Source organism: Myotis lucifugus, unplaced genomic scaffold (genome assembly GCF_000147115.1).
Source record: "Myotis lucifugus unplaced genomic scaffold, Myoluc2.0 scaffold_202, whole genome shotgun sequence".
In the NCBI taxonomy this organism is placed as follows: domain Eukaryota; kingdom Metazoa; phylum Chordata; class Mammalia; order Chiroptera; family Vespertilionidae; genus Myotis; species Myotis lucifugus.
Window position 1 is genome coordinate 1,809,632 of NW_005871250.1, and position 25,043 is coordinate 1,834,674.

Below are 25,043 nucleotides of genomic sequence, written 5' to 3' on the forward strand. Positions count from 1 at the left end.
ACTTGATTTATTATTATTTTTTTATTCCTTATGTTTTGTACTTCATTAATCCCTGCTCTAATCTTTATGTCCCTTCTGTTTGCTTGGGGTTTCATTTGCTCTTTTTTCCCTCTATCTTTCTTAATGTGGAAGCTCAGATTATTAAAATGTGACCTTTTTCTATGAATATGGAACCCATGATACAAAGGACTAAGTAAGGGACTTGAGCATCTGTGGATTTTGGTATCTGTGAAATCCCCCATGGATACCGAGGTATGACTGTATACTACTTTAGCTAAAACCTGTTAAGTCTTGAATTACTATGTTTTTTGTTATATTCAGTTCAAATTATGTTGTTGCTTTTTAAAGAAAAACAACACATACACACACACTAATTTCAGAGAAAGGGGGAGGGAGAGATAGATAGAATCATCAATGATGAGAGAGAATTATCAATTGGCTGCCTCTTGCACACCTCCTACTGGGGATTGAACCTACCACCCAGATATGTAGAATGGGGAATTGAACTGTGACCTCCTGGTTCATAGGTTGATGCTAACCACTGAGCAACACTGGTTGGGCTCAAGTTATGTTTTAATTCCTGTCATGTTGTTTCTTTGATCCTTCAGTTATCTGGAAATTTTCATAATTTATTTTTCTTGGGGATTTTGTATTTAATTCTGTTGTGATCAGACAACAAACTGTATAACTTCAACTACTTTTAATGTATTGAGATATGTTTTATATCCTATTATATAGTCTATCTGGAAGAATGTTCCGCTGTTACTTGAAAAAAAATGGACCTTCTGCAATCACTGGGAAAGCATTCTCTATTTTTCAGTTTAGGTTCAATTAACTGATAGTGTTCAAGTATTCTGTATCTTTGATGATATTCTGTCTAGTTGTTTATCAGTTTATGAGAGTAGAGTATTAAAGTTTCTAAACATTATTGCTGAATTACCTATTTTTTTCTTTTAATCCTATTTGGGGCTTATTGATATTCTTGAATGTAAAGATCGTCTTTTCATCAAATTTGACACCCTTGAGGTAATTACTTCTTCAAATAATTTTTTTATTTTTCTGCCTGGTCTATTTCTGATATTTCCATTGTATTTCTATCTGTATTGTCAGGCTTATTGTTATCTCAAGTACACCATGACTATTCATTTCCATCAATTTTTTTCTCTGTACTTCCACTGTTAATTTTGATTGACCTTTCTACAGATTTATTATGCAATCTAAAAGCTGCTTTTGAACTCTCTATTGAATATTTCATTTGAGTTACTTTTTAGCTCTAGAACTTCCAGTTCTATCTATGTATCTCTATAATATTTTAGCAGAAACCCATAAGTCTTAAATTGTTATTAGAACTATTGTTCTAATCCAAATATATATTTTTTCACTGAAAATCTCGATTTGTTTATTCATTTTTATTATACTTTTTAAAGAAATCTTAAAAATTGGATTTATTTAGTATTTAAACACTTCAAGTAGCTGCTTCAAGTCTGTCGAATCTAACACCTGGAGACACTCAGTTTCCATTCACTTTTCTTTTCTCCTGAAAAAGTGGGTCATACATCCCCATTACTTTTCATAGCTCATACTTTTGGTTGAAAACTAGACATTTTGGATAATATATTGCAATGATTCAGAATTAAGATTTTACTGTAAAATATTCCTGTTTTGTTTTTGTTTGTATCTTTGGGCCAAATCTCCGATTTCTTCCTGTTCCATAATATGCTGCTGTTTATGTGTCTGCTAAAAAATATTCTTAGTTTATTCTTAAGCATGGCTTTCTAGGTTTTTCCCCCCTGTATCTGTATGACTTGTGGCAGACCAATGATTAGACACAGTTTGTGCTCAAATTCCTCGAGCCAGTGAGGCTTCTACCCTGTGCAGATGGACCTAGTGTGTACTGGGGAGGGCATTCAAAGATCAGGCCATTTTTGCATCTACTGCAACATTTGTTTTCCACTGGGTTTTTTCGTGTGTGTGTTTTCTAAAGGCTTGTGCACAGCCTTCTAGTCAACCAGGACCATGTGAATTGCTCTGCTGCCAATGTGTGAGAACTCAGCCAGAAATATATTTGCCCCAACCATGCTACAACCTCGGGCCACCCCCCTTACTCTTGGTGAAGGTCAAGACTTATACCGAAAACATCTCTGAGTATGATTGTAGCCTCCTACCCAAAATGAGGTAAGCTACTTTCAACAATGGCAGTGCTGACCCCCACATCCTACCCTGCTTCGGCAGATCCTCCGCAACAAGGAAGCAACAGAGGTAAGATGTAGTCCTTAAGCAAGAGCACTGCAGACTCCCACTGTTCTAATCCAAAGGTTAGCAGTTTTTCAAGCATAAACGCTTGTCAGATGGACACAGGCTGCTGCTCTTCAGTTTCCAGAGTGGTAATAATGATTGTTTTGTTCAATTTGTTTAGATTTATAGTTGCCTTTTGGAGAAAAGATTTGCTGACTTCTTTATTCAGCCATAACCTGAAATGTGACCACTCAAGGTAATTGTCTGTTGATTCTAAAACCACATTAGAATAATTAAAAAGAGAAAAGTATAGACTCATTTTACTTGTAAAAATAATTTCAAATTTCTAAATAAAATATTAACTTTCTAAATTCAATATTATATTTAAAATACATTATGATTAAGTATGATTTACCCTAAGAAAGAATAATAGTTTATCATTAGCAAATTTATTAAGAAATTTAATTCATTAGACTGAAAGAAAAAGTCAGAAAATTATTTCAATAGTTGAAGAGACTGAATTCGATAATGACCAAAACATATTCATAAGATTAAGAAAAAAAGGGAACTTCCTAAATGTGCCACACTTTATGGAAAAAGCACCTATAGTCAATATTATACTTAATGGAGAAACTTTAGATGTATTCCCTTAAAATAGGGGAGAGAGGGTAGTTTGATGTTCATTATTATCACTACTGTTTAATAACTGAACTCTTAGATCCTAGCCAATAATATAAGGAAAGAAAAAGAAATAAATGAGTGGTAAGATTGAAAGGGAAGTTATAAAATGTCTATTATCTGATATTATATGCAGATAATGTAAGCAACTACTAAGAAATAATAGAATTAATAAATAAGTTATAAGAATTAACAGAAGTTATCATAAAGTTGTTAAATATAAGATCAATCTATAGAAATCAATAGAATTTGTTTATACCAACAATAACCAGATAGAAATACCATAAACAACAAAATACCAATCAAAATGACAATACATTTACAAATTTTCTAGGTATTAGCAAAAATTATAAAAATACCTGCAGAGAATACTTTTAAATCTTATAAAATACACAGAAAGTATAGAAATTAAGGAGAAAGTATTGTGTGCTTTTGATTTGAGCAAGATAATATTCTAAGAAGTGAAATTTACTCCAACTAACTTATAAGTTCTTTGTATCCTAATCACATTGGTTCCTATACTCAATTGGGGGCTTTCATAAATTCAGTAATATTTTTATTTCTAATAATTATGTGGAAAAACAACCTATGCATAGGTAAATCACATTTGAAAAAAGTGAACTAAGACAGAAAACTTGCCTTATTAGTCATTAAAACAATAAACTAATCTGAGCAGAATTGAGAACTCAAAAAACACAAATACACACATATGAGCTTAATATCCTATAAACTTGCCAACCCAAATCAATGAGAAACACTGAATCAATCAATCAATCAATCAATTAAAAACAAGTCTAGCATGGACTGAATATATTAGAAATTATGAAGAATTTGACTAGGATGATAGAAACAGAAATGGTGAAATGGAATCAAATTTGGATAAAATATTTTAGAGACTGCCAACAAGACTTATTTATGGCTTGGATATTAGAGTTGGGAGGTGAAAGAATGGCAGCCTAGTGAAGAAGAAATTGATGGTGCAAGAGAGAGAGAATGTCTGTAGGAGGAAAATGCTTGAACAGGTGGAGTACCTTATTCTGAGAGTGAGTATCAAGGCTGATTTTTGATGGGAGGAATCTAATCAGAAAAAGTGGGTAGATTTTTCTCTTTTACAGTGGAGATAGAAATAACAAAAACAAACACAGTGTAATTGCATGAATCCATTCAAACACTGAAAATAAAATCTAGACAGATAGCCAAACATTAATTGTCTTAATTTATAAGTAAGTAATTTCCTAGAGAGCAAAACATGTAATCTTAAGAACTTTACTAGAGGTAAAAATTCTAACTCAGGCATAAAACATTAACATTCTTAAAATTCTGTAATTTTATTTCTCAATAATTCTATTTGATGAAAATTCAGTAAATGTGCGTCTACAAATGAAAACATTTGACTTGTAATATTTTTTAAATAGTAGGTTTGTTAAGATTGGGATGTGTGTGTGTCATTTTTTGTCATTGCTTGTATTTTGCAATTTTAAACACCACTGATGTACCAGTTTTTCATAAAGGAAAAAGAGGAGGAGAAGGGAGAGAATAAATCTTACAGAATGAGTCACTCTCTAAATTGACAAACAAAGGTAGATTTGATTGTTACGAGTAAGATGTTCTGACCCCCAGTGATTTTTTAGAGTAGAGAAGCAGGTCCTTTTTGCTCAGAAAAAGGATTTCAAATTGACTGAGTGGTGATTGTGTTATTGTTTTAAAAGTGAGACTGGCTGAGCCCAGCAAAGAATTTGACTAGACTTTCTGCGGAGGCTGAGGTTCTTCAGACATTCCTAAGTAACACTGACAAGGAAGATGGTAGCTTAGTTAGAGTAGGGATGTTAAAGTAATTTGGGTGTGTCTGCCATGACTGATCATTTCCAGTACTTGTTACACACAAAAGGAAGAAGAGGAAGAAGATATTGGAGAAGAAGCTAAATAGAAGACCTGGAGTGGTGTGAGTAGTTGTCGGGATACCTGGCAATAAGCCCCGCTTGTCAATAATTTATTGTGAGACATTTGTAGGTTAGAAATTTTCTTCAATCTGGACCTAGAATTTTTATTATTTTGTATGAATAAAATATTTTGTATACATTAAAAAATATAAAGTGAAATGGTTGTATGTTAGGTTGTACTTGTGCAGCTTCTTTCATTTTATATCATTTTTTATTTTTAAAAAAGTTTGGTTTTGTTTTTTATCACTGAACACTTTTCTCAAACAAATATTGGCCTACATCCCAATCTGGAAATTAGATAAAGACAAACAACTCGAGTTAAATTAGAACTCTTCAGGTATTGGAAAAAGATAGGCAATAGGAAGTAAAAGAAGAAAAGTAAAAGGAAATAAAATGAATCAAATGCCTGCTAGCACATGTTAAACACTGTAGCTGGCTTTTTAAACTTGGTTTCTCATTTGGTCCCACATTCCATTTCAAAGATGAAATAAATGAGACTGAGAAAGACATAAATGGTCCAAGTGACAACGACAATAAATAAGAGCTCTGAGATTTGAATTGAGTTGTACAGTCCCATGAAGGCTCTTGTTGGAGCTAATACAGAACAGGAGGAATGAGAAGGGACGATGGAAGGCAGGCGTCACACTGACTTACTCCTCCTTTCAGTATCTGTCAGTTGCCCAAAATGTTTGCAGAGTTGGGTCATGGGTTGGGCCTACGGACTAGCTGTACTGGATATAGAGCCCACCCATGGACTAACCATGTTCCCTCCTTTCTCAGTTGGCTTCACAACAGGTATGCTAGTAAGTAGGAAATAAATAATTCTACATAGAGTAAAACATAATCTTGAAAGCAAATATGGTAAATTGACTCCAAATAGTCCCTTACCTTTGCAGGGGCAGTGGCTCCAGTGGCTCTTGCTAAATGTGTGGCCCTTTTCTGGGTTTTGGCTTCTTTTTCCCTGGAACAGAGCAAGAAATAGCATAGCTTAGACATACCTGCCCAACTTTTAAGGATAACAGCATACATGGTGAATTTAATTCTGACTGTTCTCCTCAACCCAGTCTGGCAGATCCAGAAATGAGCAGAGGTACCATAAATCTCTCCTCAGTACTGAAAAGTATCTCAAATGTGGTTCTATTGGCGGCAAGAATCTATGCGTTTAACTGCACAGCAGATTATTCCCCCCTTAAATACTTCCAACATCCAGGTGGTTACCAACTTTAAAGCCGTCTGTACCATTGTTGGAATGCTCTCTTTGAAAGACCGTATTATTGACTGAGTACTATTCCACTGTGTAACTGTACCACAGCTTTTTCTAAAAAAATATGTTATTGATTTTTTTACAGAGAGGAAGAGAGAAAGAGAGAGAGTTAGAAACATCGATGAAAGAGAAACATCGATCAGCTGCCTCCTGCACACTCCCTACTGGGGATGTGCCCACAACCAAGGTACATGCCCTTGACTGGAATCGAACCTGAGACCCTTCAGTCCGCAGGCTGATGCTCTATCCACTGAGCCAAACCGGCCAGGGCAAGTACCACAGCTTTATTATCCACTCATCTACTAATGGGCACTTGGGATGCTTCCAAATCTTGACTATTGTTAATACCGCTGCAGTGAACATAAGGGTGCATATATTCTTTTAAATTAGTAGGAAATCCTACCTGTTGCAACAGCATGGATGAACCTGAAGAGTATTATGCTAAGTGAAATAAGCTGGTTGAAGAAAGACAAATACTAGATGATTTCACTTACATGTGGAATCTAATGAACAAAGTAAGCTAACAAATAGAAACAGACTCATAGGTGTTAGAGGGGAAGGGTAGGGGAGAACTGGGTAAAAAAAGGTAAATGGATTGTGGAAAAAAAACCTTATAGACAGACAACAGTGTGGTCATTATCAGAGGAAAATGGAGGTGGGGGAGGTAGAAGGGTTATGGTAAAGGGGGGATAAATGGTGATGGAAGGAGATTTGACTTAGGGTGGTGAATATAAAATACAATATACACAGGATGTATTATAAAAGTGTATACCTTAAACTTATATAATTTTATTAACCAATATCACCCCAATAAATTCAATTTTTAAAAAAAGGAAAAAAAAAGAAAAAGAAAGACCATATTCTTAATGTGTAAAAATCTGCCTTCCTGTTTTGGACCCAGTTCCAACCTCTGAGGACCCATAGGACAACTTTAGAAATTTGAAGATAGTGTTTATGCCTCATACAGTCTCCTTCTTTCCAGGTTAAAAAAAAATTTATTCCAACTCATTTATACAGGTAATAAATATAATAATGGAGTGAGTGGCTTCAAAGTGATAAACTGCCTTATGTGTCTTAAGGCATTTTATATTTGTTTTAAATTAGTTTTCAGTAAACTTATTATTTCATAGTATCGGTCTACTATCAAAACATCCAATGAAACAAGAAAGAAACTTTATGGTAAATAATAGACCTGCTGGTTTATATTCAGCTTCCAAGAGAATAAGAAAGGATTCTTCAACCTTCCCTGGGCCTCACCCCACTCTCCATCTTGCCCTGCCTTCCCTCATCTTCCCACAGTCTCTTCTTTAGACTTCATTATGTGAAGTGACCAGAACTTCATTATGTCAATATTATTGACTATGTCAAATTAAATCCCTTGACACATACCAGGCTGGCATTTAAAAAGCTAATTATCTTAAACAGGTAAGCTTAGTTATTGGCTTGATACCAGTGTTGAAGTTTGGATGTTGGTCAGAAATTGAGAATGACCTCCCTGTTCAAAAACAAATGAGGACACTTTGATTTGAGGTTTTGCAATTGATAGCTCAAGCCATCTTCTACTTCTGAGGTGTCACTGGAGAGAAGGAAGTCAAGTTAAGAAGCATTGCATAGATGTTGGTTAACTTCCTGGATACTAATTCTTTCTGAATTGCAGGTAATTGCAAGATATAATTAACTTTTTAATCCATCTCATTTTAGCATAATCCCAAATGTCTGAAGACACTGGCAGTTCACAGAGTCAGGGTGTATCCTGCTTAAATTCTCCTCCTGGTTGGCTGCCACAAGAAAAGTTTGACATCATTCCCAAGGGGCTTTTCTCCGTCCCTAAGGTACAATAGGATCAGGTCTTAACAGGCCCATGGAATCTGACTTTCTTTCTTAAAATAATTTTTCAGAGCCAGGAAACTCAAATTGGAATTACATCCTCAAAAGATTATTAAATTTTACATAAGGTATTCATGCTGGGCCCTCTGGGTGTTTTGGAATACCATATGTTTGATGATTCAACCTTTCCAGGTGGGTGGCATTTACCCAACTTTATCTGATGAGAGATGCCAGAGTGATCTACAAACTATTTTTATTTAACCATTTAGATTTAGAAAGACATATTTGCCAAGAAATAAAAAGAATATGCCCTGACCGGTTTGGAAAAAGAATACATTTACTAGTTCAGAGATCAGCCAGTAACTCAAACACCTGGAAGAGAAACTTTACTCACAGTATCATTTTGCATGTGGCGCATTTGTTGAGGAACATTATTCCATCAGGGCTCTGAAGAAGTTTTTTATCCTGGGAACAGAACAGCTTCCCATTTTTCATCAATACCCGAAATTCACTGCACGCATCCTAAGGGAAAGGTGAAAAAAGTTGTGTTTACTGAAACCTTATCAAAGCAAGACCTTCTAAGAAAAACTTCCTTGAACGATATTACTTAATAACCACTACCCCTTTTATATAGAAGACATTCACTCAGTTGTTATAAATAATACAAACAAAAACAGTGACTCTGTATATTGTATAATGTCTATTGGAGATGCAAATTCACCTAATAAGCATTCATCTAAAACAATTAGTGGAATGGAAAGAACAAGAAACTGGGAATCAAAAAACTTTATATTTCATGGTTCTCATTTACAAGTCCAATAGCCTTAGCAAATTAATTTCTCAAAGGCTTACTTACCCTATCAATAAAAATCAGGGATTATAAATATATACATTTCACAGGCCTTCTGAGGATGAAACATAACATGTAAAAAGCCCTCAAAGAATGTCTGATGCTTATAGATATTTAATAAGTCGAATTTCTTTCCCTCCTCTTCCTCCTCCTTTATTATTATTGTTTTGTTTTTGTTGCTGTTGTCATTATTATTGGAAAATATGCTGATGGCACATATGAAACATCTAGCATACAGTGGGTCATCATGTGCTGTAAGAAGGACTTTGAAAAGTTGCTGGAGGACTGGGACACAGTGTGTGAACTGGACACTGTGAAGAGCCTCTGCCGTGTCAGCAAAGGATGTACCCAAGACACCAACTCCCGGAAGTGTTAACAGTTGTTCAATTAAAAAGTGGAAAACAAGTTAAAAGTTGAATGAAAGGACTCCTTGGTCATATATGTTTGGAAAACATATTTATAGACTAGCTCCTCTTCTGAAATGAAATTAACCTCAGATCCAACTAACTGACCTACTAGTAAAAGCTAACAAAGCTGCAGTTTCCAGGCCCTTCACTACCACATCCTTGGGGAGGCCTAGTTGTTCTATATTTATTAGTTAGTTAGTTAGTTAGTTAGTTTATTTATATTTTTTGTATATTCTCTGGAACTACTATTTTACTATTCTGTGTGATATCCTTCAAGACATGGAGTGCTATGCTTGGTTTTGGCTTTCTTTTTGTTAAATGTAGACGGCAGCACTGTACCAACTTTAGGGAGGAGAGGGGAAATCATTCTGAATAATATTTTACCAGGTATTGCAAATGTACCATTAATTTTAAGCTCCTAAAAAGACTGAGTGACATACAGTTCTCCAATAAAATACATTGAATTAAGAAATGCATGAAAAGAAAGAACCCTCACTTTTAAAGATCTGTCCACTGTCCTTATTTCCACCTATTCTATTATTTAAAATGCTTTCTACTCCCTATTAGTTTTGCAAATCTACTGGCTCTTTAGAGCAAGTCTTTAAAATCTAAGTTTTTCCTTTGCAAAAGAAATAAAATCTTGCTTTGAGATGCTTGCATCAGAAAAAAAATTAAATGGAGTCTTTGCTCCAACTCCAACAATACAACCTCTGCCAAAGGATTAATTATGGAATTCTTTTCAGCTTCCTATATCTTTACAATAATTATTCAATCAATCAATAAACACTTATGAAATTACTTTGCCAGGTCCCATAGATATAACAGTATATAGAGAAATCCTTGTTTACATGTTGGTTACCACCTAGTGGGTAATGATGTATTTAACCCAGCCTCTTAAACAGAGAGGCAGTTGAAAAATGATTAATGGTGGAAAAAAAAGGTAACTAAATAATGTAAGAGACCAGCCCTGTGAAATTTTGCGAAGGACAACCTACTGAAATATCTCTAAACTTATGGTCCCCACCCAGTGATCTTATCTGAGTAGCACAGTAATAATTTCTGACAACAGACTGACATGTGGGCCTCTGAGATCTGTGTCTGGTCTTTAATTTTATAGTATCTTATGCCAGCATTGCACGTTACTGCTTAGTATGCCAGATATAAATGATTCCATAAAATCTAAGTAGAAACTTTGTCATAGAATCAGAGAAGACCCTGGTGTCTTTGTAATAGAAATACACCCCTTATAGTCTTGGCCGGGTAGCTTAGAGCATCGCCCCAATACACCAAGGTTTGAGTTTGATTCCCCATCAGGGCACATACAAAAAGCAACCAATGAATTCATAAATAAGTGGAACAGCTAATAAATGCTTCGCTCTCTCTTCCAAAAAGATCAACCAATCAATAATAATAATAAAGGAAATACATCCCTTGTGAGGTAGGTCTTAAAGAAAGTATTTAAAACAAGATTCATGATAACACTGGAATAAAGCTTTAAGTAGTTTTTATCAATCAATTGAACAAGAACATTGTCAATCAGGATATTCCTGAATCAGACTTCTCTAATGTCAAAATTAGATGAGCCCCTAATTCCTACAAAGACCCACTCTTTTTTTTTTTCAAATGAACAACTCAGGCCTAGAAAATAGGTTAAAAAACTTGTTCACAATGTTTAACTAGTTAAGATGAGATTCAACACTATCTTTATGAAACAGAAAAAGGCTGTAAAAATTGAAAGCAGTGGTTGGGTTTTTCTTTGGGGAAAATATAATATATTCCCAATCACCATAATAAAGAGGGTTTTGAAATAGGAGCCAATCTAGACCAAAAAGGCATGGGGAGGTGGGGAGGTGAAATCCCAGCAACTGTTTACTTGCAGTCTCACTTGCAGGCTTTGGCTCGCTTTGTTTGGTTATTGTTGCTCTTGTTTGTGTTTTCCCCAAAGTTCAGGAACACTGGAGCCCTTGAGGGCCAAGCTCTTTCTGTTTCTGTCAGTGGCTGCTTTACAGCCCATTGTCTTCCATTGTCCCTCCCCAAGCATCATAATAAAATGTCCCAGGGAGTTGGCATTATTCCTTGTCTGTGTTAGCGCACTAACAAGGTTGCTTTGGTTTTATAATGACCCTCTGTGATGACAAATATAAGCACATGGTAGAGATCCTTGCAGTTACTACAGGACTTTTCCATGCTGCTCTGGCTCATGTTTATAACTTTCAACAAGTTACTGACTGAGCTTGAAAAATAAAATTCCCAGCACCGCAAGAAAGACTAAATTAATAGTTTTCATTTCTGGCAAAATATCCAAGGACTGTGGTCAGAAACATTTCCAGAGAAATAATTACTTCTTGGTGTTTTTCTTGCTTATTCCAACATGAGAGGTGGCTAACTTTAGGTTTTTGATGTTTTAGTGAAATAGAATTTAAAGCCATAAAAAGTACCAGTGCAGAATTGGATATATCCACTGGAAATCACCGCCCATTGTCATAAACTCTAAAAACAACTTATGGCTTCCTGAAAATGAAGTTTGCACAATACCCTATGCAACATCCCAGTGAGCAAGCTTTTTAATTTCCCCAAATACAGCCTTTTCCTTTTCTACTCTGCCATACCACTCTATTTAAACTATAGAGGTTTCTCCACTTCTCCTTAATTGGCAAACAGATGAAATAATAGAGATTATGATGAAATTCTCTAGAACATTCCAGGAAAAAATTTCTTTTAAAAAATTGTTATAATAAAATATAGCAAGAGAGTATTTTACCATGATTCTAATAGTTTCATTGTAGAAAGGGGTTGTTTTACTGTTTTAGTACCTTAATATTTATGACTTTTGGGAGATGTAGCAAATATTTGCTATATACATAGCACTGTTTTAAGTGCTGAATTAATGGCATAGTTTGTGTGTGTGTGTGTGTGTGTGTGTGTGTGCATGTAAGTGGCCCTTTTAAATTTTTTTCCAGATATATAAAATGATTAACTTCTATAGAAAACAATTCTTTTAGCTCTCAAACAAAAGGCCTCTAAGAAAGAGGTAGTAAAGAGGGCCTTTGCCATCACGAATGCTTCTGGCTGGTCTGCTTTAAATGGAAAAATCATCTTCATGACCTTCCCCACCACCTTTAGACCCCTGTTCTATTGTTAGCTTCAGGGAGAACTTACCTGACTATCCCAAGAAGAACTAATACCACCTCCATCCCCAGAAATTCATATCTTCCATCCTCCTGTATTTTTCTCCTAAGACTAATCTTTATTAATGTACTATATGTTTTTACTAATTTACTAATTGATTTGTCTGTTTTCCTCCACTGAGATGTAAGCTCCATGACAGAATGGTTCTTGTCTTTCTCCTTTACTTTTTAATATCTCCAGCATCTCAAACAAGGTCTGATTCATAATACATGCTCAATAAATATTCATTGAATGAAGTAAGTACACTAACATTATATAAGATATAGCCAACCCCCTTTTAACATAATAATCACAAGAAAACTAATTTCTGCTTCCTGTGTGTGTTTTAGCTGTTAAACAGAACAATACTAATTCACTGGTGTGTTTGTGGAATTTTAAAGCACTCCTATAGCATGGTAGATCCCCTCTTGCTCACACCCATTATTATTAATACAGTGATACGTGTGTGTCTGAGATTCATGCCTTAATTCATTTAGACCTGTTTCTGTGTTTTTAGCAAAAGCTAGTAGCCCCTATCAGTATAATGTGTCTGCATTATTAACATCAAGGTGTTGGCCAGGAAACATTTTTCTTTAGAGATCTTGGAATGAATTCAATGAACAGAAAAAGCAGGACTAACCTGATTTTCATTCATACTGGCAGCATCTGGAACACAACAACACACAAAAAACAAAGTTAAAGGGATCTAAAATATTTAATAAGTAAAAGAAAAAATTTGATCAGTGCAGTTCCTTATTCACTTTACTGGAAATATGTTAGAAAACCACAAATTATTTTTGAACACATTGAAATGAAATGAGGGAATGGCCACAGGAGATCAGTGTATACACTCAGAAAGGTCCAATTACTTTAGAAAATAATATTTATATGTTTCCTGACCCCCTCAAAATATCTAATTTCTAAAATCCTTTCATTAGCAGAGTATTTCAGACCTCTTTTAAAATTATAACCTAAATATCAATTATATCATAACAATTAGAATTTGAAAGTATAATGTAGCAGAAAGTTTAGATCATATATACACATAAAATTAAATTTTCTGAATTCAGGTTACATTGCATCCTTATGACAGCTACAAAAATTAGAGATATGATAAAAATTAAGTTTAATTAAAAGCACAGACTATATTATACTCCGTCAATATGAGACACCTTTTTGCACCAACACATTTATCCTAGAAAAGTGGGCATCATTTGTGCATAATGTTTAAAACTCCATCTAGGGTTTCCTTTTAAACCATGTCAATGCTTCACAGCAAGATAGCTCTAAGCAATCCGTGTTCCCTCCAAGTTCAAGTAGCAAATGCAGAAACCTACCTCTGAGCTCCCACAAAAGTCCCTTCCCCTTTATAAGAAGTGCCTTTAATCCATTTAGCACAAATAAAATATGCTAGAGGGTACTACTGCTTTAAAATAAGAATAGATGATTGAATTTAAATTGTTAATATTTTTATAAATATGCTATTAAATATATATACCTATATATAAAACATACATTGAAGTTTTAAATATCTATTATATACATAGTTCCTATAAGTATGAATTGATATGCTTGCTAAGAGGGTCATATAAAGAAGAATCCACTAGCTTTTTAGTACTAATGTAGAATTGCTGGAATGATTTCTCATGGATAAAATTCAGATGATCTCAAACTCCTTGCCATTTCTAAAGATAACAACATCGTTATAAAACCACATATATAATTCTTTAAAGCTCTGCGTCTGGCAAGATATTTTAGGATTACATACATTTATGTAATCTTGAATACTAAGTATGGGCAGGGGGAGGGAGACCAGTCTCTCCCCAGGGCTTTGTGGTTTGTGGCAAGAGGCTTAGATTACATGCAAATTGCTTACCTTGTATGAGGCAAAGAGCTAGGCTCAGAAGTACTGGCACCGTGGTTATCTTCATGATGAAGATGATGTAAGCTGGTTATAAGTCTGCTCCGTGCATTGCTCACCAGCTTGTGCTCGAGGACTGAACCCATGGTGATGCAGCTTACTTTATATATACCTGATGACACACACCCACCCACAACAGTCAACGTTACAAAACCAGTTGTTCAAGGTCGTGCTAGACTTAAGATACCACATCAATTTAGCTTCTTCCATCCTTTAGGATCCTGTCAAGGGGGCAGATTTGAACAGATAATGTCTGCTTCCAAAGTAGTTCTAAAAGAAGACAGATTGGTTGCACTACCAGTCACGTAAACACTGAAAGATTTCACCACCTCTGGAGAAAGCTGCTTTATAGTAAGAGAAGCAAGGATTCTTGTTGCTTCCATCCACAGATGTCTTCATTCATTGTCACATACTCGTATATAAGTTAGAGTTGAATGATCCTAAAAGATAACCCTGAAAAGTTCTAGCATTGAATACATGGGGAAACAGAAACTCAGAAGAGGAAAAATGACTTTTCCAAGGATATGCAGTTTAGGTGGAAGAGGGCAGAGGTGGGACTTGAAAGACTACAAACACCCTGGCCGGGTGGCTCGGTTAGTTGGTGCATCATACCTAGGTTGGGGGTCAATCCCTGGTCAAGGAGCATATGGGAGGCAACGGATTGATGTTTCTCTTCCTCTCTCCCCTTTGTTCTCCACCTCCCTTCCCCTCTCTCTAAAATAAATAAAAACATATCCTCAGGTGAGAATTAAAAAGAAAAGAAAGTAAAAGAAAGAAGAACACAAGTTCAGTATTTTCTCAGCTCCATACACTGCTTCACCATCACAGACAGTAAAGGCAGAAACTTTGTGGAATCAAAGCTGGCACATAACTACTTCTTAATCCTCAATCTGAAGGATTATTTTATGTTCTAATGCTTAGTTTTAGAGTTAATCACACATCATTATCAGGAACATTAGAGACTCCAGGTTTAACTTTCCACACAGACCATTACCCCCCAAGTTCCAAAGGTTGGGTTCCAGTGCTCCACAGGGTCCCACACCTATTGAAGGGAGTTTTTAACTTTATCGGATCAAAACCCTTTTAAAGATTGTTTCAGAAAAGCTAATCTAAAGCTAGTGGACTTTGGAATCACGTCAATATTCTGAATAACATCAAAGCCAAAGTATTTCCCTTTTCTATGAAATAATTCATTTCTTATGAAAATATAATCATTAGTTTCCAAGTCAGCACTATTAGCTTTGCTTATTTGCAATTGCTTAGTAAAATTAGTGACCTAAAAAGCAAGTTCAAATTGCGTTACTGTTACAGGAAAGAAAATTGATGCGATTTTCAATCGGTGTGCAGCCAAGAATTTTTAAAACATGCAATACATGACTATTTAGTCAGGGGCACTGACCTCTTTTCCCTTAAACTGTAAAATAATAAAATGACAACAGCCAATATAATGATAGCTGTCCAGTGAGAATGAATCAAAATTATACTTATTTGTTAGTCAGATAGGCAAATATATAGTATTTTTTGGTATGCCACAAAATTTCAGTAATTAGTTTATGTGTGCCATGAGATGAAAAAGGTTAAAAATTTCTGACCTAATAGAAAGCTAATGGAACAGGGAGTCAGGAAATTTGTTTCTATTCCTGCTTTGCAACAACATAGAAAAATGGAAATGTAACTTACTTTGGCATATGATAGATCTGGGTCCAACTCTTGACTAGTTACGTTGCCTTGGGCAAGTTGCTTATTTTTTTCTCAGCCCCAATTTTTTAATATGTAAAATGGGGATAATAAAACTACATTGTAAAGCTGTTGTAAGAGGTAGAGGTAATTCATGTGTATGTGTGAGTTTGTAATGCTTAGAATAAGTACATGTGATAAGCTATGTAGTTAAAGATAGCTGGTCTTGCATTGTATGTCATTATAATGATATGTTTGTACTAGGTAATTTCTGAGATTCTAAGAAAAGTCAACATCTCTTGAACATGGACCTTTAACAACAGATTAAGGTTTACGCATCATAGAATAACATCCCCAGCACATTCTGATATGAATTTAAAAGTCAACATGTAAGTTCTTTTTCATTTTGCTATGTTCTAAACCACGCTACCAAAACTAAATCAAAGCATTAGCCATTTAAAACCTGCAAAAGTCATTTCTAGATTTTAAGCATCATTGATTCCCTATCACCAGTTATAAAAGTCTCTTCTAAATATTGACATACTAATGCTAACTTTTCATCTTTCATCTTCTGTGTCTGACTATATGAAATGTGTCCCAACCACTCACACTTATTATCAGTGGTAAGAAAGTATAATGCCTTACAAAATAATTGGTGACTGTGTAATATGTTCTGATGAACCCCAAATCAAACCCAAATGGATATTCCCAGGAGTGGAGGTGGTACTAGGGTGGAACAAAAGAACCAAAATATGATTGCATGTCTAAAGAATCTCTGCTATGAGGAAAGGCTGAAGGAGTTGGTTTCCTTCTTACGGGGAAAGAGCTTCTCACTGACACCCAGAACCTTGTGAAATGATGAATAAGAGGAACTGATAACTTCTTCCAGCAGGAGAAGGTAGTCAAGAGAAGATTCAGCGAGCACTCCCAGCATTGGACGTACATATCAGCTGGCGCATGGCATCACGGCTTTTCCTCCATTTCATTTCAGGAATGTTGTAAATCCAGATGTGATTCATACTCTGTTAGTTACTCCTTATTTCGGGAAAGCCAAGACATTTAAATTCAAATGAATGGGACTGAGGCTTTTGAGAATGAGGGTTTGGGTTACCAGTATACTTTTATATTAGGTTATCAGAGTACTTTTTCTTAAATTCTAAATTCCATATTTTCTTTTCAGCTCTTTTCATTATTCATCAAACATGTAAAATCCTATTTCATCTCATTAAAAAGAAATAGTGCTGTAATAAAAAAATATAGATTTTATGATTCAACATATGTATTGAGTGACCTAGAATCTGTATTCACATCAAGGATATTGATACAGAAGGAATAGATGAGAAAAGTATGAAGCAAACAAGATTTTGCAGACCAATAATCTTATTGAAGACAAAGGTTATTTCCAAAAATTCAAAGTTATCAGATCATTGCTCAAATCTTCTCTTTTCCTATGTAGAGATATCCTTGCTAATCATGATAGTTTAATATATAATTATAATCCCTTACCATCAAACCACCTTCCACACCTTTCCAAACTATCTGCTTCATTAGTTCTCTTGATTTGGTTACACAATGCTGTGTGGTAGCAGAGTAGGTGTTATTATCCATTCCTTACTGGCCCAAAATGATACGGTTAACAAAACCCCAAGTAGGAACTAGGTTGGATGGTAATCCCAGCTTGTCACTTTCTCACTTTTTACACCCTATGTGGTTATCTCAAAGCCTTTTTGGCAATTCAAAGAGAACCCAGACATGATGGAGCTTTAAATTACATACAGCATTCTATTGCTAATGTAGCTCTTTCCTAAAATCCTCTGCTCTCACACACACACACACACACACACATTCATAATGATTTGGTGGGGAAAGGTATGTTGTGACCATGGCTGAAAAGTATGTGTCCCAGCAGACCTTAGAAGATGAAGCAATTTCTTTTAAAGTTTCTTAATTTTTAATTGTCTTTCCTATAAGTCTTGTGTTTTCCCTATTAACATGTCTCTCCTATATTCTCCTTTATGAAAGACACTAATTGGAAAACAGCCTTTACACACTTTATTACCTTGAAATCTTCAACAGCTAACTTTACTCCCTCTGAGAATTTCCTTCTGTTTGTCTAGAAAGGCTAAGAAATTATAGAGATAAGCATCTCATTTTATCTAAGAACAGATGGGATGGGCACCGTTTGATCACTAAGTATACAGACCCTGCTATTTATAGATATAATTGTTGCTTTTATTAGATTAGGATTAAGAAAACACAGAAGTTTTAATGTCTAATTTTTAACTATATTAAGTTTTGTGTATTGAACTAGAGGCCCGGTGCACGAAAATTTGTGCACTGGAGGGGTGGGATTCCTCAGCCCGGCCTGCCCCCTCTTACAGTCTGGGAGCCCTCAGGGGATGTCCTACTGGCAGCTTAGGCCCACTCTGTGGGAGGCAACTGGGGTGATCAGGGGAAGGCACCACCCCCATCACCCCGCTGCTGCTGCTGCCTCCCTCTGTGGGAGGCGACTGGGCCAATCAGGGGAAGGCTCTGCCTCCCATCACCCTGCTACTGCTGGCCGCTGCGGCTGCCTGCCCTCGGCCCTCGCAGCCACCGCAGCTTTGTCTGGAAGAACATTCGGCTGTCCAGTTTAATTAGCATATTATGCTTTTATTATTATAGATTATATTTGGTTCTTAAATATAATGTCCAGCTTCTCCCTAAAGTTCATGCCACTTGAACCCCTGCTCTATGGCACCATCACCTGAAAATTTAGTACATTATAAAGTTTCCTAGGATTAATCTTGACTATAGAAAACAGAGGTTTACAAAGCTACCGTCTTTTTAAAAAAATCACAATTTCATTCTTAGCTAGTATACTGAATTTTGACAAAAAGTACTGTATATTTTATATGTAAAATATTTATGTATATATACAATAAGCAAGACCAACATTGTTAGATTTATAAGCAAAATTAGAAAAAAGTAATCCATATATCTTTATAAAACTTTTGCATAGAAATGTGAAATGTGTTAGCAGTTATTATACACTTACTAAGTGACAGGTACAACAATAAACCTAAAGGCTATCATTCCATTTATTTTTTTACAGGTAAATAAATTGAAGGTGGGAGTCTATAAATTTCCCAAAGTTATACAGCCTGTAAGCAGTGATCTATGAAAATGAGAACAGTCAATGCAAATAAAGGCAGTCAAACTCGAGAGCCTAAGCCAGCTGTGGGCAAACTACTGCCCGCGGGCCGGATCCGGCCCGTTTGAAATGAATAAAACTAAAAAAAAAAAAAGACCGTACCCTTTTATGTAATGATGTTTACTTTGAATTTATATTAGTTCACACAAACACTCCATCCATGCTTTTGTTCCGGCCCTCCGGTCCAGTTTAAGAACCCATTGTGGCCCTCGAGTCAAAAAGTTTGCCCACCCCTGGCCTAAGCTCTTAAGTACCATACACTGTAGTGACCACACTATCTACATCTTTAACTAACTTACCTCAGATACTCACTGTTGGGACTGAATTGTGTCCCTCCAAAATTCATACTTGAAGCCTTCATCCCAGTACCTCAGAATGCGACTATATTTGGAGATAGGGCCTTTAAAGAAGTGACTGAGTTAAGGTGAGGCCATTAGAGTGGGCCCTAACCAAAACTATCTGGTGTCCTTATCAGAGGAGGCAGTTTGGACACACAGAGAGACACCAGGAATACTGTGCATAGTCACATAGTTTGCAAGTAATCAAGCTAAGACTTGGTCTGAAGATAACGTTTTTAGTAAATCAAGTAACAAATTAAATAGCACTAATCATTGGGTCATGCCACAATCTTGATTCATGAGGCAGATAAAAGGAATAAGAGAATGAATAATACATATGAAATCAGAGAATTCTCAGGTATGGAACCAAATGACTAAAATGTGATTTAAAAAGTTAAAAATGGAAATCCAAAGGCAGGTGTTTTGGTATATCCAATCAATTCCAAAATACTCCCCACATGAATACGACAAATATTTCCTGAATGCCTACATTTGCCTGGGACTGTGTGAGAGCCTAGTGTTAACTTGTAAAAAAAGGAGATATGTCTCCAACATCAATATCTAAGAGACTACAGTCTACTGGAGGAGGTAAAAAATAATCACACAAATCATTATTCAACTGAATCTGTGAACATGTTCTTTAAAAGATGTCCATCATACCTGGCTGATGTGGCTCTGTGGTTGAGCGTGACCTATGAACCAGGAGGCCATGGTTTGATTTCCGGTCAGGGCACATGTCCAGGTTGCAGGCTCGATCCTCAGTGTGGGGGGTGCAAGAGGCAGCCAATCAATGATTCTCATCATTGATGTTTCTTTCTCTCTCTCCGTCTCCCTTCCTCTCCGAAATCAATAAAAAATATATATTTAAAAAATATCTATCATGTTAAGATAGCACATAATACAGATATTTGGCTTCTAGATGGAGAGGCCCTGATGAAATTAGGCTAAATTCTAAAAATAAAAGAGACGGGATTAAAAAGATATAAAGCTTCATCTATCTGAAAAATTCAGCTAATGAGACTAAATTTATCCGAAAGTAATTATGAAAACCAAATTTTTCCTCTGATAATTTCTTTTATCTGATTTTTAGTTTCCACTATATCACCAGCTAGTTATCTAACACTATCTGGGGGCAGGGGGCAGGGGCAGGAGTTGAATTTAAAATTGAATATAGACATTATTTTACATTTAGTGGGGTTTTGTTTATTTTGAATGACAATGCCCATGTGATATTAATGGTAGTACAACATTTAGATTCATATCAATTTGTAGGAGTAATGCTGATTTTTATCAATTGAAAGCTTGAAAATGTTGCTGAAAGGAGAGAAAAAAAATAAGTAAAAAAAGACTGTTTTGCCCTAAATAATCTAGGCATGTAGTAAGGAAGGTAATACTTCTATCAGAAAAGAAGTAATTCAATAGAATATACAACATAAAGAGTCATAAATGTACAGATGGAGTGTCCAGGAAGATATATTATTTCTATCTGGGAGATAGGCAATGACATTTTTGGAAGATGTGGCCTTTGAATTGGGCCTCGAGGGTTGAGGATATTTGAACATGAGAATGTGACTGATTTTTCAGAGCAGCATAAGCAAAGTCCCAGGGGCAAAATAATGTGGGATCTCCATGACAGAATATGTAGTACTTTTTGACTGCATGGATAGAAAAAGGAAAGAGTAGAAAATAGTTTTAGACAAGTAGAAGTGTTAGATGGCTAAAATGAACAATAGGCTTTTGTAATCTGTAAACAAATCAAATGCTGGCAAGTATATACTAGTAGAGAAACCAGACCTCTCATATGTTGCTGGTGGATGTAAAATGGTGCAGCCACTCTGGAAAATAGATTGGCAATTGCTTAACAAACTAAATATATGCTTAGTATACTACCCAGTATTGCACTTTGGGCATTAACTCAAGAAAAATGAAAATTTATAACCACACAAAAACCTGTACACAATTGTTCATAGTAGCTTTATTTGTAATAGCCAGAAATTGAAAACAACCAAAATGTCCCTCAATAGGTGACTGGTTAAACAAATGTTAGTACACTGCACCACGGGCTCCTATTTAGCAATAAAGAGGAATGAATTATGTCTATACACAACAACTTGGATGGCTCTCAAGACTGAGTAAAAAAGCCCATCTCCAAAATTCATATACTTTAATTTATATAACATTTTAAAAATTATAAAATTATAGACAAGGAAAACAATTTAGTGGTTGCCAGAAGTTAAGGATGGCTGTTGGGTACAGGTTAGATGTGACTATTCAGGGTAGCATGAGAAAGATCTTTGTATATGCGATGTGGTGGCAGTTACAGAAATACATGCATACAGTAAAATAACATTGAACTATACACATGCCTTTAGTCAAGGTAGAGTTCCTATTTTTGATATAATTATGTGAGATTTACCTATTGGGGGAAACTGGTTAAAGACTTCTTATACTATCTTTACAAATTTCTGTCAATCTGTAATTATTTCCCCCAAAAGAGTTTGTAAAAATATAGACTACAAAATCCTACATGCTTTCTATAAAGTTAAATATACACTTACCATATGACCTAGAAATCTCACTCCTAGGTATTTACCCAAGAGAAATTAAAACATGTCCATAGAAAACCTATGGAAGGATATTTATTGCAACTTTATTCATAATCACTAAAATCCAGAAACTATCCAAATGTATATCAATTGGGGAACAGATAAACTATTGTACATCTATACAACAGATTTCTACTCAAGAATAAAAAGAAATTAACCATTATACCTGTTACAACAGGAATGAACATCAAGAGCATCATTCTAAGTGAAAGAAGCCAGACATAAAATATGCTATTTAGGATTCCATTTATATGACATTTTTAAATTATAGGGGCATAAATCAGATCAAGTTGCCAAGCTGGGAATCAAGGAAGAAGGTGCAGATGGAAATACAGGGTGGGGCAAAAATAGGTTTACAATTGTTCTTATGGAAAATAATACAATAATTAATAATAGCTCTGGCCAGTTTGGCTCAGTAGATAGAGCGTCAGCCTGCAGACTGAAGGGTCCTGGGTTCAATCCCGGTCAAGGGCACATGCCCAGGCTGCAGGCTCCATCTCCAGTTGGGGGCGTGCAGGAGGCAGCCAATCAACGATTCTCTCCCATCATTGATGTTTCTATCTCTCCCTCTCCTTTCCTCTCTGAAATCAATAAAAATATTTAAAAAATAATTAATAAATAATAGTACAAGAGTAAATTCTGTGTTTCCCTTACTCTAAATTATAAACCTACTTTTGCCCCACCCTATATTTTGGGGTGATGGCCCTAATCCATATCTTGATGGTGCTGGTAGTTTCATATGACTTTAGAAAAAAATTCATATTCAATAACATACTATTTTTTTCAACATTATATATTTATGCATTAAGGGAGATAGACACAGAGTGACCAAAAATCATTCTATTTGTTATCTCTGTCTAGTGGAATTATTTGTGATATTTTACATTTCTCTCACTATTTTTCTCATCTATTAAGTGTTTTGCACTAAGCAGGTATTATTTTTAAAAACAAAAATGTTATTTTAAAAAGTTAGTTTAATATTTTTAGGGCTAGATAGGACATTGAAAGTCAGACAACTCTCCTCTTTAGTTTACAGATGAAGATATGAGGACTCAGACTGAGTTATTTTTCTAATTATTTAAATGTTAAAATAAATTACACACACCCTCAGTACCCCCATCCTCTGAGCTGTATGATCTAACTGCAAATGTCATAATATATTTGATGTGATGAGGGCCATTTTCATCCTTCAAAAACTCCCAATTCACAGTGCCAAAGCAGTGTTTCAGGATTTTCCCGGACCACCTCCTGCAGATGGATCCACACAGTGTTCGGACAGAGAAGACCAGTTCTCCAATTGGCACCAAAGGAGACCAGTGATTTTATTTTTGGAAATGTGTGACTTGCTGGCATTTGACCTCAGGCAAATCATGATAAGAGTATAATCCATTTGATGGGATTATTGAGCAGATTGAGACAATTGTGTAAAAAAGCTGAAGCAACTGTTATTATTGGTAACAATTTAAGTCATACATAGTGAAGTCTACTTGAGAGCAAGAAGGATGATGTAATTTAGAAGTTACCTGTTGGATTTTGAAGCAAGGCTACCTGGGTTCAAAAACCAGCTTAATTGTCTTGTAAAAAGGGGCAATTTACCTAAACACTCGAACTCACTTTCTTCACAACTAAGCTGAGAATTACAATAGCGATTATCATGAGAATGACATGGAGTAACTCATGTAAAGCCTTTAGATGGTATCTGGTACATGGAGCGTGTTCAGCTGTTATTAGAAATGTTTTCGTTGTTAGCCTGTTGACTACATTGAATTAAAGATTACAATGGGGAAATCTACTTCTGGGCCTTTTAAAGTATTCAACATTTTGTGGAAAGTGTCAGCAACCAGTGTCTAATCTTAGGGGCACAAACTAATAGCCTCCAGGGTAGAGGAGTAATTGCCTCATCCGTGCCACTTCCGTTTGTGTATGTGTGTGTGTGTGTGTGTGTGTTTTAAATATATTTTTTTCAGAGAGGAAGGGAGAGGAGAGAGAGAGAGAGAGAGAGAGAGAGAGAGAGAGAGAGAGAAACATCAATGATGAGAGAGAATCATTGATTAGCTGCCTCCTGCACACCCCACACCGGGGATTGAGATGCAACCGGGGCGTGTGCCCTGACCAGGAATTGAACTGTGACCTCCTGGCTCAACCACTGAGCTATGCCAGCCAGGCCATTCCCCTTCCTTTGCACAGCTTACTGGACTCCAGGTGGGAGGCCTTTGCAAGGAATTGGGTCACTCTCAATGAACAACAGACACACATGTCTGGATGGAGTGGCAGGTCATTTGAGCCATGAAAAAGTGACACCTTTTCAAATAGGTCAGAAAATCAAATAGCTGACTCTAAGCTCTTAAATTTTCAAATATTTCCCATTTTTAAAAGAGAGGAAATGTCTTATATCCACCCATAAGTGGGAGTGGGGGAATGCCTTTTCTTACTGCCATCAGCCCCTTTTATGTCTCCAGTTCATTAGCAAATTCATGAACATAATGGTATTTGATGTGGAATTAGGAAGTCTGTGTGTTAATTCCAGTCCTCACTTTTAGTTGAAACAAGATTGTGAATGCAGATTAAATTTCTAAATTACTCATGAGGTGAGGCATACTGAAAAATGCACAATGGGGACAAAATAAAGGTAGGCTGACTAAACTGTACTAATTGAGTATATAAACCAATGTCATAAAAATATTGCCTTCACAGAGAGGGTTTTTAAGGCAGTGATACTACTCTATATGATACTACAAATGGTGGACACATGTCATTGTACATTTGTCTAGACCAGGGGTGGGCAAACTTTTTGACTCGAGGGCCACAATGGGTTCTTAAACTGGACCGGAGGGCCGGAACAAAAGCATGGATGGAGTGTTTGTGTGAACTAATATAAATTCAAAGTAAACATCATTACATAAAAGGGTACGGTCTTTTTTTTTTTTAGTTTTATTCAT

At 35.7% G+C, this 25,043-nt stretch overlaps 1 protein-coding gene across 4 annotated transcripts in view; it reads right to left on the reverse strand.

Annotated features, from left to right (window-relative positions):
• SPINK5 (serine peptidase inhibitor, Kazal type 5) overlaps window positions 1–14,372 on the reverse strand; it is a 68,935-nt gene extending 54,563 nt beyond the window's left edge. For all 4 annotated transcript variants that reach the window (XR_002831352.1, XM_014463232.2, XM_014463231.2 and 1 more), the window contains exons 1-4: window positions 14,246–14,372; window positions 13,010–13,035; window positions 8,339–8,466; window positions 5,742–5,814 (exon numbers count right to left, since the gene is read on the reverse strand). Coding sequence is in view for 3 of the 4 variants with exons in the window: in XM_014463232.2 (XP_014318718.1) it covers window positions 5,742–5,814; window positions 8,339–8,466; window positions 13,010–13,035; window positions 14,246–14,300 (282 nt within the window). In the remaining variant the exon portion in view is untranslated. The remainder of the gene's footprint in view (window positions 1–5,741; window positions 5,815–8,338; window positions 8,467–13,009; window positions 13,036–14,245) is intronic.
• Between the last annotated feature and the right edge of the window lie 10,671 nt (window positions 14,373–25,043).